The 17,846-nt window shown below is 39.9% G+C and overlaps 1 protein-coding gene and 1 pseudogene across 6 annotated transcripts in view; one reads left to right on the top strand and one right to left on the bottom strand.

Annotated features, from left to right (window-relative positions):
• UBE2K (ubiquitin conjugating enzyme E2 K) overlaps positions 1-14,196 on the bottom strand; it is a 108,800-nt gene extending 94,604 nt beyond the window's left edge. For 2 of the 6 annotated variants that reach the window (XR_016393261.1, XM_089911806.1), the window contains exon 1: positions 13,934-14,196. Coding sequence is in view for 4 of the 6 variants with exons in the window: in XM_089911806.1 (XP_089767932.1) it covers positions 13,934-13,996 (63 nt within the window). In the remaining 2 variants the exon portion in view is untranslated. The remainder of the gene's footprint in view (positions 1-13,933) is intronic. The other 4 variants (XM_022565662.2, XM_089911807.1, XM_089911808.1 and 1 more) reach the window with 4 other exon arrangements.
• Positions 960-3,808, top strand: LOC115801927 (polyglutamylase complex subunit TTLL1-like; annotated as a pseudogene).
• Positions 14,197-17,846: the final 3,650 nt, after the last annotated feature.

Below are 17,846 nucleotides of genomic sequence, written 5' to 3'. Positions count from 1 at the left end.
ATATATGACTAAGTTAATTCCAATTTATCCTCCCAAGTATTAGTTTAAGGGTTATTCCCAAGGAACTCTTTCCCTGAGTTTAGGTTACCTCACCCTCACAGTTCTCCTTACTTAAACTCAACAAACATAACTAGCTGTTCAATGTCTCACCATCTTACTGGACCATAATTTACTCCATAACAGCATGGACCATGTCTAGCTTATTAACAAACATAGGTGGCATTCAATAAATATTTGTTGAATAAATGAAGAAAAATGTAGAGCTAACTAAAGAGTTTAAACTAAACCATAGGATAGATGATGTCATATATAATACTAAATAGATGCCCCCTGAGATCTTCAAAGGGGAAAACTACAAAATAAAGCAAAAAAATTCTCTTCCCACCATCTTATTTCCCCACTTTTGGGCTTGGACAGTATACCATCCCAATTCAGGACCTGACTACATTATCAACAGAAACCCAACTTCACTGGCGGCCACCTTTATCAACATATTCAATTCTTCTTAGTACCAGAAGCAGGATGAAAGGTATTACTTTCATAGTGCTTGGGGATTAGCTCCCTGGAGCTTAAGAAATACTGAACCTCATTCAGGAAAACAAATGCCTCCTGCTCACCAGGCAATGTGCTAAGCAATGGAGGATGGAAAAATCAGTAAGACAGGTCTATGTCCTCAATGACACACATTCACAGTTCCATCAGACAGATGGAGATAAAGCACGTAAGTAAACACCTAAGGATATAATCAAAGTATGACCAAGCCAAGAGACGTTAAAAAAAGTCTGACATATATAACCTTCTAAAATCTCATCTAGCAATACACACTAAATTCTTGCACATTTGTACCAGCAAGAAACTGGAAATAACCAAATATCCAATGCACAGATGCATAAACTGCAGTATATTCTATACATATATTTTAAAAATAAAGGAACTAGTACAGAATGATTTAAGAAAAATGAAGCACAAAGTGTTTTATATCACTGCTGAAAAGCAATAGTATCAGACAACCCACAATTAAGTACACCAATCCCAAATAGGATGGTTCACATGAAACAAAGAAACCTAAAAGTAAAGCACCCCACAGTCACTTGAGAGAAATGGCTACATATGCTAGTTAGCCCTGCATTTGTAATCGCTAGAAAAATCCATAATCACACAAAGACTAAAAATAATGAACAGAGTAACACAGACCTGTCCTAAACCTAGGCAAAGAGCACTTTCAGCAATAGCTCCAAAAGATTAGACACCTATCAAAGATTTGGGCGGGTGTGAGGGGGGGTGTGTGTGGCATACTTTAAATGTTACTAAGCCTATTACATTTCAGGCACCATACTGGATGCTGAAGAGAAAAAGATGAATAAGAATCCTCAAGGAGCCCAATGATCTAGCAGGAGCAAAAAGACATATATACAATTACCAAAAATATAATAACTGCTCTAAAAAAAAACCCCAACAAAGTGATACTGGAGAAAAAAGGTAAACTGTGGGTTCAAGAAAAGCTTATCAGGGACTCCCTGATGGTGCAGTGCCAATGCAGGGAACACGGGTTTGAGCCCTGGTCCGGGAAGACCCCACATGCTACGGAGCAACTAAGCCCGTGCAACACAACTACTGAGCCTGCGCTCTAGAGCCCATGAGCCACAACTACTGAAGCCCTCGCACCTAGAGCCCGTGCTCCGCAACAAGAGAAACCAACGCAATGAGAAGCCCGCGCACCGCAATGAAGAGTAGCCCCCGCTCGCCACAACTAGAGAAAGCCCACGCGCCACAACTAGAGAAAGCCCACGTGCAGCAACAAAGACCCACTGCAGCCAAAAACAAATAAATAAATTTTAAAAAAGGAAAAAAAGAAAAGCTTATCAGAAATGGCATTTTAGGAGAAGTTTTTCAAAAGGCAAAGAAAGGAGGTTAAGGACTTATTCCAAGCAGACAGAACAACTCAATATAGCTAAAGGCTGGAGGGAGAGTGAGGGTCTGAGGTATGTTCAGGCATACAACTTAAGTTGAGACTTGACAGGAAATAAGGAAAGGTAGGCTAGAACAACAGTAAAAAGGTTTTGACTTCATGCAATAGGGCGTAGACAATGTAAAGAAAAATGACAAAATAACGTTTTAAAAATTAAATCCAGGGAGGCAGGGCTGGGCCGCGGTGCGGGGCCACCGTCCTCTGCGCTCCTGGGCGTTCCTCCGCGCTGTGTGCCCCACAGGAGGAAGTCACAGGAAAACAATCTGACATTAGGTGAGAATCCAAGTCAAAACTGGGTGAAACTGAAGAGAAGTTGGACGTTCCCACTGGCTCCTTAAGTACCTATGGATTATGGCAGGAAAAGTGAAATGGATCACTGATATCACGAAGTCATTGCTGGGCTTCCGTGGTGGCGCAGTGGTTGAGAGTCCGCCTGCCGATGCAGGGGACACGGGTTTGTGCCCCAGTCCGGGAAGATCCCACATGCCGCGGAGCGGCTGGGCCCGTGATCCATGGCCGCTGAGCCTGCGCGTCCGGAGCCTGTGCTCTGCAACGGGAGAGGCCACAACAGTGAGAGGCCCACGTACCGCAAAAAAAAAAAAAAAAGAAGTCATTGCTGATAAATAACTCTGAAAAGAGAGGATGGGTCCAAGTGACAGAAAACGAGGACTGGAATTTTTACTGGAAGAGCAAGCAAACCATCCACAATGTTTTTAGTGTCAAAACTGGCTACCGGCTCTCAGATGATCGAATAGTCAACCATTTCCCGAACCACTATGAACTGATGCAGAAGGATCTGATGGTGAAAAACATCAAGAGATACTGGAAAGAGCTGGAGAAGAAAGGAAGTCCTTTAGCAGAGAAGGACGAAAGTGGGAAACACCTCTACCTGGACTTCGTCCCCATCACCTACATGCTGCCCGCCGACTACAACCTGTTTGTGGAGTTCAGGAAAAGCCCTTCCAGCACCTGGATCATGAAATCTTGTGGCAAAGCTCAGGGAAAGGGCATCTTTCTGATCAACAAGCTCTCACAAATCAAAAAGTGGTCCTGGGACAGCAAAACATCTTCGTTCATGACTCAGTCTACCAAGGAAGCCTACGTGATCTCTCTGTACATTAACAACCCGTTACTAATCAGCGGCAGGAAGTTTGACCTGCGCTTGTATATTCTGGTGTCTACGTACCGCCCACTGCGCTACTACATGCATAAACTTGGATTTTGCTGCTTTTGCACAGTAAAATACACCCCGAGTACCAGTTAGCTGGATAACGTGTTTGTTCATCTCACCAACGTTGCCATTCAGAAACAAGGGGAGGACTACAACCACATCCACGGGGGCACGTGGACCGTGAACAACCTGCGGCTCTACCTGGAGAGCATCTGAGGCAAGGAGGTGACCAGCAAGCTGTTCAACGAGATCCACTGTATCTTCATGCAGTCCCTGAAGGCCGTGGTACCCATGATGAACAACGACAAACACTGCTTTAAGTGCTACGGCTACAACATCATCATCGACGACAAGCTGAAGCCCTGGCTGATCAAGGTGAATGCTCCCCATCCCTCACTTCCAGCACTGCCAACGACCAAATCCTTAAGTATAACCTGATTAATGACACCCTCAACATCGCGGTCCCTAACGTTGAAATTCCAGACTGTAAATGAAACAAGTCACCCCCAAAGGAAGTCCTTGGCAATTATGAAATTCTGTATGACGAGGAGCTGGCACAAGGCGACAAGGCTGACCAAGGGCTGAGAAGTCCACCGGGCCAGTCGCTGGGGCCCAGAGGGGGCCGATCGAGAAACTCCAGGACAACCGTCCTCACAACCTGGAAGTGACCTCTAGTGAGATCAAGACTCCAGCCTGGACTTGTCACTGCACCCACCCTTGCTGAAGACCTATTTTGGAAATTTCCTTTTTCTAGAGCTTTTTTCCTTTCCTAAACCCTGTAATAAAGGCACTTCTTTGGAAGGTTAAAAAAAAAAAAAATTAAATCCAGTGGCATGGCACCAGTTGAATTAGAAGTTGGGACAGACCAAAGGCAGAGAACTAAATGTAAATAAGCAAACTATTTTAATATAAATAGTCCATCTGAGAAATGAAAATCTGACCTAAGATGATTAACAAAAAACGCAAAAGTGGAAACAAAGATTCAGGAGATAAATGGATGATGGAGGACGACGAGATCAGTAACTTACAAAGGACAGTAAGAGAAGTTGAAGAAAAACCAGAAAAGTCGTATCAGAGTAACCGAAAGGGGAAAGCTCTAAGATGGAATTGGAAACGTGGAAGAAAGAGGTACAAAATGGACAATTGCTGAAAAGTTACTTTTTGTTTCACAATTTAGAAGACATTGGTAATGCCTGAAAAAGTAGTTTCAATATGATATGATAGAGACAGAAGACACCTGAGTACAGAAGTTAAGGAATGAATTAACTTTTAAGAACCAAATACAGGAGAATATCTTTATGATAACCAGAGTAGGAAAAGATTCCTTAAACAAAATACAAAAACCACACCATATAGGAAAAGACAGACAAATTTGGCTACTTTAAAAGTAAACTCAGTAAGATCAAAGATACAATAAAGTTAAGTGAAATAAGCCAGCAGAACAAATAATGTACAATAATCAAATTCATAGAGAAAGAAAATAGAATGGTAACTGCCAGGGGTTGAGCATTGAGAAGTAAGGAGTTAGTGTTTAATGGGTACAGAGTTTCAATTTTACAAAAAGCAAAGTCTTGGAGATGGATGGTGGTATTGGTTGTACAACAATGTGAAAACACTTAATGCCACTGAAATTGTGCACTTAAATATATACAGGATGAGGGACTTCCCTTGTGATCCTGCAGTTAAGACTCGTCACTCCCAATGCAGGGGGCCCAGGTTTGATCCCTGGTCAGGGAACTAGAGCCTGAATGCTGCAACTAAAAGATCCTGCATGCGACAACGAAGATGCCACGTGCCAGAACTAAGACCCCAGTGCAGCAAAATAAATAAATAAATATTTTTTTAAAATACAATGAAAAGTTTTATGGGGCTTCCCTGGTGGCGCAGTGGTTGGGAGTCCGCCTGCCGATGCGACGGACACGGGTTCATGCCCCGGTCCAGGAAGATCCCACGTGCCACAAAGCAGCTGGGCCCGTGAGCCATGGCGGCTGAGCCTGCGCGTCCGGAGCCTGTGCTCCGCGATGGGAGAGGCCATAACAGTGAGAGGCCCGTGTACCGCAAAAAAAAAAAAAAGAGAAAAGAAAAGTTTTATGATGTTATTTACCACAATTTTTTTAAAAAGAGCATTAAAAAAAGATAAGACAGAAATTAAGCCACATAACAGAAGTAGACAAAATTATACAGATAAAGAATTCTTACAAATTAATAAGAAAAATACAAACCACACAAATTCTTAAAAATGGGTAAGGAGGGCTTCCCTGATGGCACAGTGGTTGAGAGTCCGCCTGCCGATGCAGGGGACACGGGTTTGTGCCCCGGTCTGGGAAGATCCCACATGCCGCAGAGCGGCTGGGCCCGTGAGCCATGGCCGCTGAGCCTGCGCGCTCCGCAATGGGAGAGGCCACAACAGTGAGAGGCCCGCGTACCGCAAAAAAAAAAAAAAAAAAGGGTAAGGAATGCAAACACTAATTTTACAAAAGAAAGCCTTATGGCCAATAAACACAAAAACATGCTTAATATCTCTACTGACAAGGGAAATGAAAATTAAAATAAGCTATCATTTCATATCCATCAGACTGACAAAAATCTAAATCTTCCAAATGTCAGGTCCCTAGAATTCTTATTTACTTCTAGAGCAAGTGTAAATTGATACAATCATTGGGAGAACAATGATGCAATATCGAGTCATGTAGAAGATGCAAATACACTCAGATCCTGAAAGTCTACTTCCTATAAAACCCTTATGTGCCCAAGAAAACAACTATAATAATGTGCAATGCATCCTTTTTTATAATCTCTAAAAGTTGGAACTATGCGCCATCAATAACAGAATGAATTTTTAAAACTGTGACATGAAATACTCTACATAGTAGACCCTTGAACAACAAGGGGGGTTAGGGATACCGACCCCCTGCTCAGACAAAAATCCAAGTATAACTTATAGTTGGCCCTCCATATACCCAGTTCCTCCACATCTTCACATTCAATCAACAGTGGATTGTGTAGTACTGCAGTATTTACTATGGAAAAAAATCCGCATATAAATAGATTCATGCAGTTCAAACCCATGTTGGTCAAGGGTCAACCGTAGTTTAAAACTGAAGAACTAAAAAAAAATAAATTAAAAAAAATTTTTTTAAATAAAATTGAAGAACTAGAGCATATGCATCGTCACAGATAAATCTCAAAAAACAACACTGAGAAGAAAAGTTGCAGGAGGTGTAGAATATTATAAACCATCTATGAAAAAAGATTTTTTTTAAGTTTAAAATACTAAAAAGTGATTTTACACTCAAAAATACTGTGTTTATCAATAGTAAAAACAAAAATATGAATGGGGGGATATACTCAACCCCAGCATAGTGGTTACTTAAAGAAGGAAAGAGAACAGAATGAGCTTTGTCTGTATGTTTTGTTTTATTTCTTGGGGAGGTGGAGGAAAGGCTAAACCCAGTATGAGTTAAGATCTATTAAATCTGGACCATGGATATAAAGGTGTTCATATATTATTTCTTAACTTCTAAGTCTAAAATATAATTTTTTAAAACATCTTTAAAGATAATGGATAGGAAGCAAGCAGCAGATATGATTATACTCTATTCTTTCCACCATAACCAATAAACAGAGTCAGAGACCTGGTTTTAAACCCCTGTTCCACCAAGTTACTCGACACTGAGGAAACTTACTTAATTTCTTCAGAGCTGCAACTTTCTAATCCATAAAACAAGAATAACACCCATCTCATAAGACTGTGATGTATATAAAATATCGGATAGTAGACATTCAACTACAGGTAGCTACTGTTTTAAATTTGCAGTAAAGGCACTTCCCTGGTGGTCCAGTGGGTAAGTCTCCATGCTCCCAGTGCAGGGGGCCCGGGGTTCAATCCCTGGCCGGGGAACTAGATCCCGCATGCATGCCACAACTAACTAGTCCACATGCCGCAACTAAAGATGACGTGCCACAACTAAGACCCGGAGCAGCCAAAATAAATAAATAAATGTTAAATTTGCAGTAAAAGTAAAGAACTAAGGGAGGGAAAGGACAAGGGTTTTGAATGGAATGAACTTGTCTCACCTTTTCAGAATTACATAAGAGAACATACGACAGATGTCACATGGATGTGACCACGACTTTCTAGTTTCCAAGACCCAACTTTAAAATAGGGATTTTACAAAGGAATTCAAGATTACACACCAGAGGATTAGCATATGGATTCCATGGTCCAGTTAAAGGAGACCAGAGCCATGTCAAGAAGTCCAAAATAATCCCATTACTCCATATTATATGAAAGGCTCCCAAATAATTTACTTCTTTTTCACTCAGAAAGGTCATTTTAACACAAACTTCTCTCCAATTTATAACTGTCTCCTAAAGAAAGACTAACCAACATCTTCAGAACAAAGCCCACATATATTCTTTTGTATTCCCCTTGGCCACCAGCCCCCACAGGTTATTTGCACACAAAGAAACAATATCAGAAGTACTAAAGTCCCTCATCATGTTATTAAGCCTTTTCTGGAGGCAAATTCCCATAGAGCTATCACTAAACCATTGAAGGAAACCTTTATAGTCCAAGGACAACAATAAGCAGAGTACGAAAGTACAGTTAATTTTGACATCTTAGCAGCTATCCATTTACTGAATGTTCCAAGCACTGCTCTAAGCACTGTAAAGCCTCTCTTGATCTCCCTATTTACAGATAAGAAAGCTGAAACAGTCAGTGCTGTAGGTATTAAGCAGAAAAGCCAGGACTGAACGCAAATCTAATTCCAAAGCCCACACTCTTAATCACTAAGCTAAACTCACTACACCATGCTTGGGGAAGTAAGTATCTCTGCCTCCTGGCAGACTTTTCTCACAGTAAGAGAGAAAAGCAAAATATATTTAAATACAATACTCAATACTGAACTGTCACCCACTGTTGTACTTAGTTTTATTAGCATTCAGCTTTTATATTGTTTATGAAAAGTATAGTCCCATAAAGCAACCATATATAATGGTTGGAGTAAACTGGTATGCCAAAAGCTTGGGTGAAGTTCACCATTAACCAGATCTGAGTCACTGAGCAACAATCAATCTCTCTAGGCCTCAGTTTCCTGATCTTATAGATGAAGTTTTTGGCCTAGATCTAAGGTCTCTTTCAACTTTAACATTCAACACATTTTCTAAGACACTGTTAATACATGCTTTGAACAAAGACTTTGAAAGTCATCTTTTGAAAACCTTTAAAATGAAATCATATAGTATATGCTCTTATGTCTATCCTTTTACTCAAATATACTCAAAGCAAAAAACAAAAAAACATACTCAGGGCTTCCCTGGTGGCGCAGTGGTTGAGAATCCGCCTGCCGATGCAGGGGACGCGGGTTCGTGCCCCGGTCCGGGAAGATCCCACATGCCACGGAGCGGCTGGGCCCATGAGCCATGGCCGCTGAGACCGCGCGTCCGGAGCCTGTGCTCCGCAATGGGAGAGGCCACAACAGTGAGAGGCCCGTGTACCGCAAAACAAAAACAAAAACAAAACATACTCAAAGTCAGTCTGTGCTATTAAAAACCAAGAAAATGACTGGAAAGGGGTAGGGTGTGGGGATTCTGATGGTGCTGGTAATAATAATATTCTGTTTGTTTTGGGTGCTGGTCACACTTTATTGTATGTACTTTGTATATTACCATTTATTATTTTGATATGAAAAAGGTGTTTTTTTCTCCAAAGAAAACTTATGTGTTCTAACTCCACAACTATGTTTGTGTATATCAGAGCTGTGCAACCTTTTTGTTATAAATATATAAATGTGGTGCTTTGTGACCACCTAGAGGGGTGGGATAGGGAGGGTGGGAGGGAGACACAAGATGGAGGAGATATGGGGTATATGTATATATATAGCTGATTCACTTTGTTATAAAGCAGAAACTAACACGCCACTGTAAAGCAACTATACTCCAATAAAGATGTTAAAATAAATATATAAATATATATATTTATATATACACACATATATATAAAAATGTGTTTCTTGTCTAATTTTGTCCATAACCCTGCTCCCTAGTTCCAGTTCAGGCATCTACAGAAGAGATCATTTACTTGTAAATTACAGTATTCCTGTAATTCCTTTATGACTGTCTCCTGAAATTCGAAGTCAGTCTTAACTTTCCTTTGGAACCTAGCTCAAGAACCTCCCTACATACACATACCCTCAGAACTGCCATAGCATTGATTTTTTGCATCTAACATTTTTATCTTCCTCCAACCAGGTTAAGTCTTTTAGGGCTGTTGTCAATATGCTCAATAACTGCTCACATATTTACTGAGAAATAAGAATATATATTCTTTACAAAGGGGTGACCTGCAAAGGGATCCGAAATGCATCTAACTCTGTGCCTGATAGACAGAGATCAAAGCCTTTATAATAACCAAAAAAAAAAAAAAGAGAGAAAAGAGAAATGCACCCCAAAGAGTATTACTTGGACAGGCTTTTTGTTTTTTTGTTTTTTTACCTCAAATCTATAACACTTTCCTTGCTCAACCTACACCCAGAACATAACTGTAAAAACATACCACTTTTCTATTAGTAAAAAATTGTTCAAATTCTGGTAACATTACTTTATAGCAGGAAATTTCAGCTTTTTCCTTACATCAAAAAGGAAAAAGTTTAAAAGAAAATGATGATAATTAATTGATAAGGGTCAAAGTCTTAAAACAAAAACAGAACATTCAAACCTAGTAGAGCCATGCAATATAATTTTTTGTACCTTTGCTTCCCATTCATTCATCTTTTAGAGAAATTATACTACACATCCTACCTAGTTAACAGTCTTAAATGTTCTTCTAAAGAGTTTTGTCTACAGCAGTGGTTCTCAGCATTTGGCAAAGTCTGGAGACGTTTTTAGTTGATATGATTGGCAGGGAGAGGGTAGGGAGGTGGAGGGAGGATTGCCTGTGCTATTGGCATCTAGTGCTATTAGTCAGGGATAGTGCTAAACATCCTACAATGCACAGGAGAACCACCCACAACAAAGAATTCATTATCTGCCCCACATAGTGCCAAGGTTGCATGGTCTATAGAAATCAAGAGACTTTCTTCTGAAGATTTGCAACTAGTTCTACACAGAATAATCAAATATATAAAATTTAAAATAAAAGATACAAAAATCCATTTAAATACTTAAGGAAAACGTATACAATAGTAGTTTTCATGAAACCAATTTGTTAATGCCATAGATTTAAATATTCCCTATGAGAATCCTAGAAAATCCTAGCTAGCAAAGTGCAGCTACAATATGAAAAAAACTACAGGTACCATACAGCACAAGAACAAGCAAGAGTATGTGCACTGATTTAAGGGCATTTTACTTCACTGAACATCAAATTTAAAAATATTTTCCATATTGAAATGCAAGTAAACCTTTAATTACAGGTAACATTTTAATGTTTAAACTAACAAATTAGGTTGTGTTTAAATCCTTTAATCAGTAATACAAACCAGGTTCAATTATTTTTAAATAATTAAAAGTATGCCTACCTTTGGCAAGTCATGACAGCATGGTACAATATAAACACAAGCAGACTTAGATCTACATCTCAAAGCTATACATTTGCGGACAAATAATTTAAATTCTCTGAATCTCAATTTTCTCAACTAAGAAATAAGAAATCTAATTCAAAGACCTGTTCTTGAGAATTAGCAATAATGTATATAAACAAATGGAACTGAGAGCTCCTCTACAAATGGTGGTTAACTGTTAATACCAATAATAATTGATAGTAAATAATAATACAACCTATGAATACAGATTACAGTTTTATTCTATCCTCATAAGCAACAACTCATTTATGTAATTCAACTCAAAAAATAACCATAAAATGTACTTTAAATCAATTTTCCATGTCTAGCAACTTTGAAACATTACTTAAAATTCACACTCAGATTTAAATAAACCTGACACATAAAGGACAGACTTCCAAACACAGTTTCAGGAAAAAAGGCCTACATGGTTTATTTTGAGTAAATAAAGTATTAGCATGACTCAAAATTCAAAAGGGATCTTTTGATGCCTGTTGCTCAAGACACCCAATGACAGAGAAGCAATCAATGTTACCAATTTCTCATTAATCCTTTCACCTATACAGACAAATACACCTATTCTCCCACTTCTGATACAAATGGTGGCCTCCTCCCACTATTCTGCACTGTGCTTTTCACATTTATCTTGGAGGCTATATTTTAACTAACAACACACTCCAACAGTGGCCACTTACAACTTCTTATGGCCAGAATTCAGCAAATGTCAGCTATCTTTACTAAGGCACTTAAAAGGGGGAAAAAAATCCTTAAAATAAATCAGGAGTCTTAGTAAACACAAGCATATGAAATAAACTTTGGTAAAATGGAGATTTACATGAGGAAATACTTGATTAATTGACCAGCCACTCAAATACTGCATTTACCTACATAAAAAGGAAACACGTGGACTGTACTACAAGTTCTTCAATGAGTTGAAAATAATCAACATAATCCACTTATAGAACTGGACCTAGTAAAATATCAATTAAATAAAATACTGGCGAAAATAAAGCTATTTACTGGTTATATATTCCAATATCTGACCCTTTCCTAAATGTTCTTTTCACTTACTTTCTGGAATAAGTTTCATTCCAGATTTATAAAGGTACTGTCCTTAAAAAAATAAATTTTCCTGTTTGTATTTTCTGTTTTCTTCCTCTGAAACACTATGTCACTTGAAGCAAGGCTTCATCATCCCTTACTCAATATAGAGCTGTATTATTTTAACAATATGTATTACTATAGCAATACAAGATTTCTTTTAAGAACCAATTTAAGTACTAAGAATATCATGGTGAAAAGTCAACTCACATAATGCAGAGACTATATGAATTATGAGAGCAGTAACTTACCCCTTTTAATTAATAGAAAATAACGCATTAAAGTCTTATATTAAGTGTCAGGCTTGTACAACCGTATCATAGAAGAAATGTTTTAGGCTACTGGCAACAATATTAGCTGCAAACTTTCATTAGGAAGATATATGTCAACTGTCCTGGAATATATTTTCTTATTAGAGAAAAACTTAGAATCACTGTTTCACTGTATATCAGTACAGGCATTTACGACTCTTTTTCTGCACTGTACCACAAAAATACAAAGTCATCCTTCCATTCAGAGTTTTGGCACTTGAACAAATACAGAGGTCAGAGTACATACACATGCTCTGTAAAACCAATCATTACTTATATACTATTACATTCAGTAAATCTGCTAGGATTTGGCATTTTTAAATAATTTTAAAGAATTTTCTCCATGTCTAACTGGAAAAATACATAATCACTTTAGACTCAAAGTTCAACTGCTATCAGACTTATGTTAATAACTCATCACATACTTAGAATGCTGAATTTCACAAATCATTAAGATCATTAAAGTACCAATGTAAGAGTAAAGTACAAATGGCAATAATACATCCAATAATGATATGTGACATCTTGAAAATAACCAGTCAGTATTTTTAATCTCTCTTTGTTGAATCCAAGGAGGAAAACAACCTAGCATTCTTCTTGATTTGGGTATGAAAAAAAAAACTGTACTGATTCGTTCATAATTTTGAGTCAAATTACTAAAACACTTTAAATATCTTACATTAATAAGTGCGGCTAATACAAGAGTATCTAAAATTTCCAAAGGACTCAAGAGCAGGTTAAGACAAAATTTTTTTAATCATTTCAGATATAAATATGTTGGGATTAACCTACTTACTTAAAAAGGAAATATAACAATGTATTAATCTGCTGAAACCTCATGTTTTTTAATAGGGATGTTCTTCAAAAGTAAGAATCAAGTTAACTATGAGGGACATCATAATGAAGTTAACTATGAGGGACATCATAGTGAAGTTTCATGGCACAACACAACACTGTCACAGAGGCACTGTCTTGGGACACTCTGTAACTTGTAGACAGTATTTTGAAATAAGCTTCTCGTACACTCCATTATTTTATCCTAATCCTAGCTAAAAATATTTAAATGCCTTTAATACACCAAACAACTTGCCTTTACCCAGTCAAAAAGCTTTAGATGTCAATCGAAAAGAGGCCTAGATGTCGGGGTAAGTAGAAATGAGATAACGGTCTAATATGGAATTAATTTCCTATCTCAGGTGAAAATTCCCTTACCCCCCCCCACTCAAAGAAGACAGCACCCCATTATGCCTTCTCTTCTCTCCCAATACCGAACTGAGAGGGAGTAACTCTGAACGTCCTTCTTTCATCAATACCTAAGGACTCGCATCGCTTCTTCCTTAAGGAAAGGACCGTGGCGGCCAGACCAGTTATAACCCAGAATACCCTTAAAAAGAGTGGGCCTTTGGGCAGCGCGGCTCTCCGGATCCAGTTACCACCTTTCCCCTTCCCCCAACCCACTTCCCGGGCTTTCTCAGGCTCGGCCTGCTCCCTCCCCACCCTACAGCCACACTTCCAGCTGTTGCCACTGCCTTGGGGCTCTCTCTAGAGCTCACACCCCGCCGATAAGCGCCCCTCCTCCATCCGCCCCCCTAGCCGTATTCCTCCCCAAACCACCCGCCCGCGAGACCGTCCATCCCAGGGCCCTGGGAGGGGAGGGGAAAACGGCGGAAGGAGGGGGAGACTGCTGCTTCCCCACAAGCAGAAGGGTGGCAGCAAAGCAGGCCACCCGGGGGTTACCAGGGATATTGGGGTCGCCACTGGAAGGGCCCTCCCGCCCTGGGCTGAGGTGGGGGACGTCCGGGAGTTCATTTCTGACCTCCTCGCTCTTCAGCACCTCCTTGAACTCCCGCTTGATTCGCTGCACCGCGATGTTGGCCATGTCTCCGCCCGCAGCTGATTCGTACCCGCCTCCTCCGCCACCGTTACGACCACCGCCACCGCCGCCACCTCTTCCTCCACCGCCTCCTCCCTCTGCGAGTCACACCGGTGCACACGAACGCGGCCAACGCCACCCCTGCCGCCGCGCTCTCCTGAGCGTGGAATCACCTCCGCGCCCGGCCACCAAAATGGCGCCGGGTCCGCGCATGCGCACGACGCTGACCCGGCCGGGCGGCGCAGCCGCTGCCGTCGTAGCCCCTTACGCCACAGTCGCGAACCCGCGCCGCGCTGCGCCGCGCCTCGCGTCTCAGCCCGAGCTGCGGCCGCGTGGCTCCGCCCTGCCGGCGTTTGGGGCCAGGAGGGTGCGGCTTCTGCGCCGGCTGGCGCTACCCAGGCCTCCCCGGTCTTCTCCGGCGCCTCCTCCTCTGTACGAACCAATGTGATATGGTCGAGGCTTCCAGAATTTAGCCTCTAACCGAAGGTTCGAATCCAACCTGACCGGTTCACGCGGCCCCACTCGGCTCAGAGCGCCGCCCTGACTCAGCCAGACCCAGAACCCACGGGATTAATGTAGTCGTGTGTGTCTAGTGTCTGAAAACACTGTCCCGGAACTCAGTCCGGCCCATTTTCTATTGGTAAAGAAAAACTACTGCGGTTCGTTTTTGTTCTGAAGCCATTATAGTACTGTTACTACAATCAGCCCAGGATCTTTCCAGGTATAACAAATCATTAAATTAAGTATGGTCATTGTTGGGTCTCAGTTGTATCTAAGACCGCTTACTCCACGGAGATGCCTGAGAGTTCAGAAGCCGGATGTTGATCTTTGACCTACTTAGATAATTGATGCCAAGCCGTGGAACTAAAACCATAGTTTTTAAACTTGAATGTACATCAGAATCCCTGGAGAGCTTGTTTAAAAAAAAAAAAAAAAAGATTGCTGGAGTGTAGTGTGGGCCTAATAATTTGCATTTTTAACAAGTTCCCAGGTGCTTCTGCTCCTGCTGCTGGTTCAGGGACCACACTATGAGAACCACTGAACTAAGCCCTGTAAAAATAGTTTATAAAGTGAACAATGGAGAAATAATTGTTTCTTGGGGACGAAGGGCAGCTTCTGTAAGCCTAGGGTCTACAACAGTGTCTGGAGCTAGTAGGCAGTCAATAAATATTGAATGAATAAATGAGTAAAGATAAGAGTAAACTGTTTTAAGTGGAAAGTAAATTTGAAAGTGGTTGCTAGGGCTTCCAGTAACTCATATGGTTTTGATGCTGAGGGATGCTTTGAATAGAGAACATTTTGTAATAAGTAATAACGTTTATTTAGAAGTTTATATTTCTTGCATTTCTTTCACCTAACCAATCAGTAAAGTGTCCTATTAGAAGAGTATCATAAATACACCGTCTTAGCAAAAATTACCGAAATTGTGGCAGTAGAAAAGAAAATAGCCACTGGGGGTGAATCATTCAGTGGAGGCACATGGCAAAAAAGAATTTATTGAACTCCTGCCGCGGGAACCAAGAGAGGATTTTAAATTCCAGCTCTCCTCCATACCAGCTCTCTCGGCCAAACTTGGTTTCCTCTTCTGCAAAATAAGGAAGCTGGATGAGATGATCTCTTTCAAGTTTTAAGAGTTTAGAAATCTAAAACATCTCGAAACATTCCCGTAAATGGACTAATTAACTGTAAAACCCGTCCAGCAGAGCCCCCTAGTGGTCCTAACAGGAACCGACTATACATGTGGGTCATGGCCCAATAAATTATTGGTATAATGTATAAATCATGCAATGCTATGTGAATTTGTGCTAGTACATTAAAAATAGTAATTTCGAAGTGTGCAAAAATTTTTTGAATACTTTACATTTATCACCTTCATTCAGTCCCCAATATTAATCTTGGAACTTCAAAGAAATTTACAACACTCAAATCACTGGGAGACTAATTAGAAGGGTATGCTAATTTCTTTGGGGAAGAGAGGTTTGGTAATTTTTAAATGCACCTAACCATTGGTCCTGAAATTCCACTTTCAGTCCATTTTTACGGTCCTTCCAGAGAATGAGGCAACTGCATATAAACTGACCTGAGACGATCCTCAAAATACATTCTAAGGGAAAAAGAGCATTATGCTAAAAGCAATGTGGTATCCTGGATTGGACCCTAGAACCAAAAGGACATAATTAGTGAAATCTGAATAAATTCTGTAATTTAGTTAGTAGTATTGTAGCAGTTAATTTCCTAGTTTTGACATGGTACTATGATTATGTAAGATGCTAACAGTAGAAGTGAGTAGAGTATACAAGATTCTCTAAAATTTTCTGTAAATACTAAATTATTCCAAAAGAAAAATTTTATTTAAAAAAGCCACTATTCAGTCCAGATTGTGTGTAGTATAACACGAAGTATGTGATGGAAGAAAGGAATATGCTTGTGAATCCATAAAATATCACTGGAAAAATACATCAGAAACTGACAGCATCATTGTAAAACAACTATACCCCAATTAAAATAAATAAATAAATAAATAAATATGTACAGAACATTAAAAAGAAAAAAAGAGAAACTGACAGCAGTGGTTATCTCTGCGAAAACAGCTTAAGTTCCTTGGGGAAGGCAAAGTGGGAGACTTTTCATCATGTATCCCATTGTAAATTTTACCTGTTCAAAACTAATTTTTAAAAAATGAGTTTCCAGTAATGCAGATTATAAGCTCTTCACTATTATGATCTAGTTCTGATTGCTTACTTCATTACATAATTAATTAAACAAATAATTATTGAATGCCTACTATGTGCCAGGCATAATCTAAGCCCTGGAGGCATACTAGTGAACAAAACCAAAAAACCCCTCGAATCGTAAAAGGATTTGCATTCTAGCAAGGATAAGGAAAAATTCATCTCAAAGTATAGTCTGAAGGCACCTGGGGGGCCCCTGAGATGTCTTCAGGAGTCAATGTGCAATGCCCAAACTATTATCATAATAAAACTAAGATATTATTTGCCTTTTTACTGTGTTGACATATGCACTGATGATGTAGAAGCAGTAGTATGCAAAAAATTACTAGTAATAATTTTACTAATGCTATACACTCACTGTTTGAAAATGCCAGTTTCACTTTAGAATGTCTTCAGTGAAGCAATAGAATTTTTAAATTTTATTTATTTTATTTTTATTTATTTTTGACTGCGTTGGGTCTTCATTGCTGTGCGCGGGCTTTCTCTAGTTGTGGCGAGCGGGGACTACCCTTCATTGCGGTGCATGGGCTTCTCATTGCAGTGGCTTCTCGGAGCACGGGCTCTAGGCACGCGGCCTTCATTAGTTGTGGCGCATAGGCTCAGGCTCTAGAGCGCAGGCTCAGTAGTCTTGGCGCACTAGCATAGTTGCTCCGCCGCATGTGGGATCTTCCCAGTCCAGGGCTCGAACCCGTGTCCCCTGCATTGGCAGGCGGATTCTTAACCACTGCACCACCAGGGATGCCCCAGAAATTATTTTATTAAACTTCAACTTTAAAGTACATGTCAATATTCTATATGATACATGGGAAAGGTACATAAAGGACTTCTGCATACCAAAGTTCATGGTAAAGCACTTGTGCAAATGGTTGCATTGCAAGCTGAACTTAGCCACTTTTTTCATGGAACACCATTTTTACTTAAAATAATGATTGAGACAAACTATGTTTATTAAGAATTGGGTATTTGGCAGGCATTTTATCAAAAATGAACAAGGTAAGCCCATCATGTCAAGGAAAACAACTGGCAGAATTTGTTGAAATGATAAAATTCAAGCTTTCAACTGAAAATTAGAGGGTTTTTTTTAACCCATAAGAAAACTTCTTAATATGCGTCTTATTTTTTAA

This window comes from Delphinapterus leucas, chromosome 5 (genome assembly GCF_059928025.1).
Source record: "Delphinapterus leucas isolate spDelLeu-1000000601 "Yukka" chromosome 5, BTC_Dleu_Yukka2, whole genome shotgun sequence".
Lineage (NCBI taxonomy): Eukaryota > Metazoa > Chordata > Mammalia > Artiodactyla > Monodontidae > Delphinapterus > Delphinapterus leucas.
Note: the sequence above shows the minus strand (reverse complement) of the source record. Positions and strands in the feature narration are given on the sequence as shown.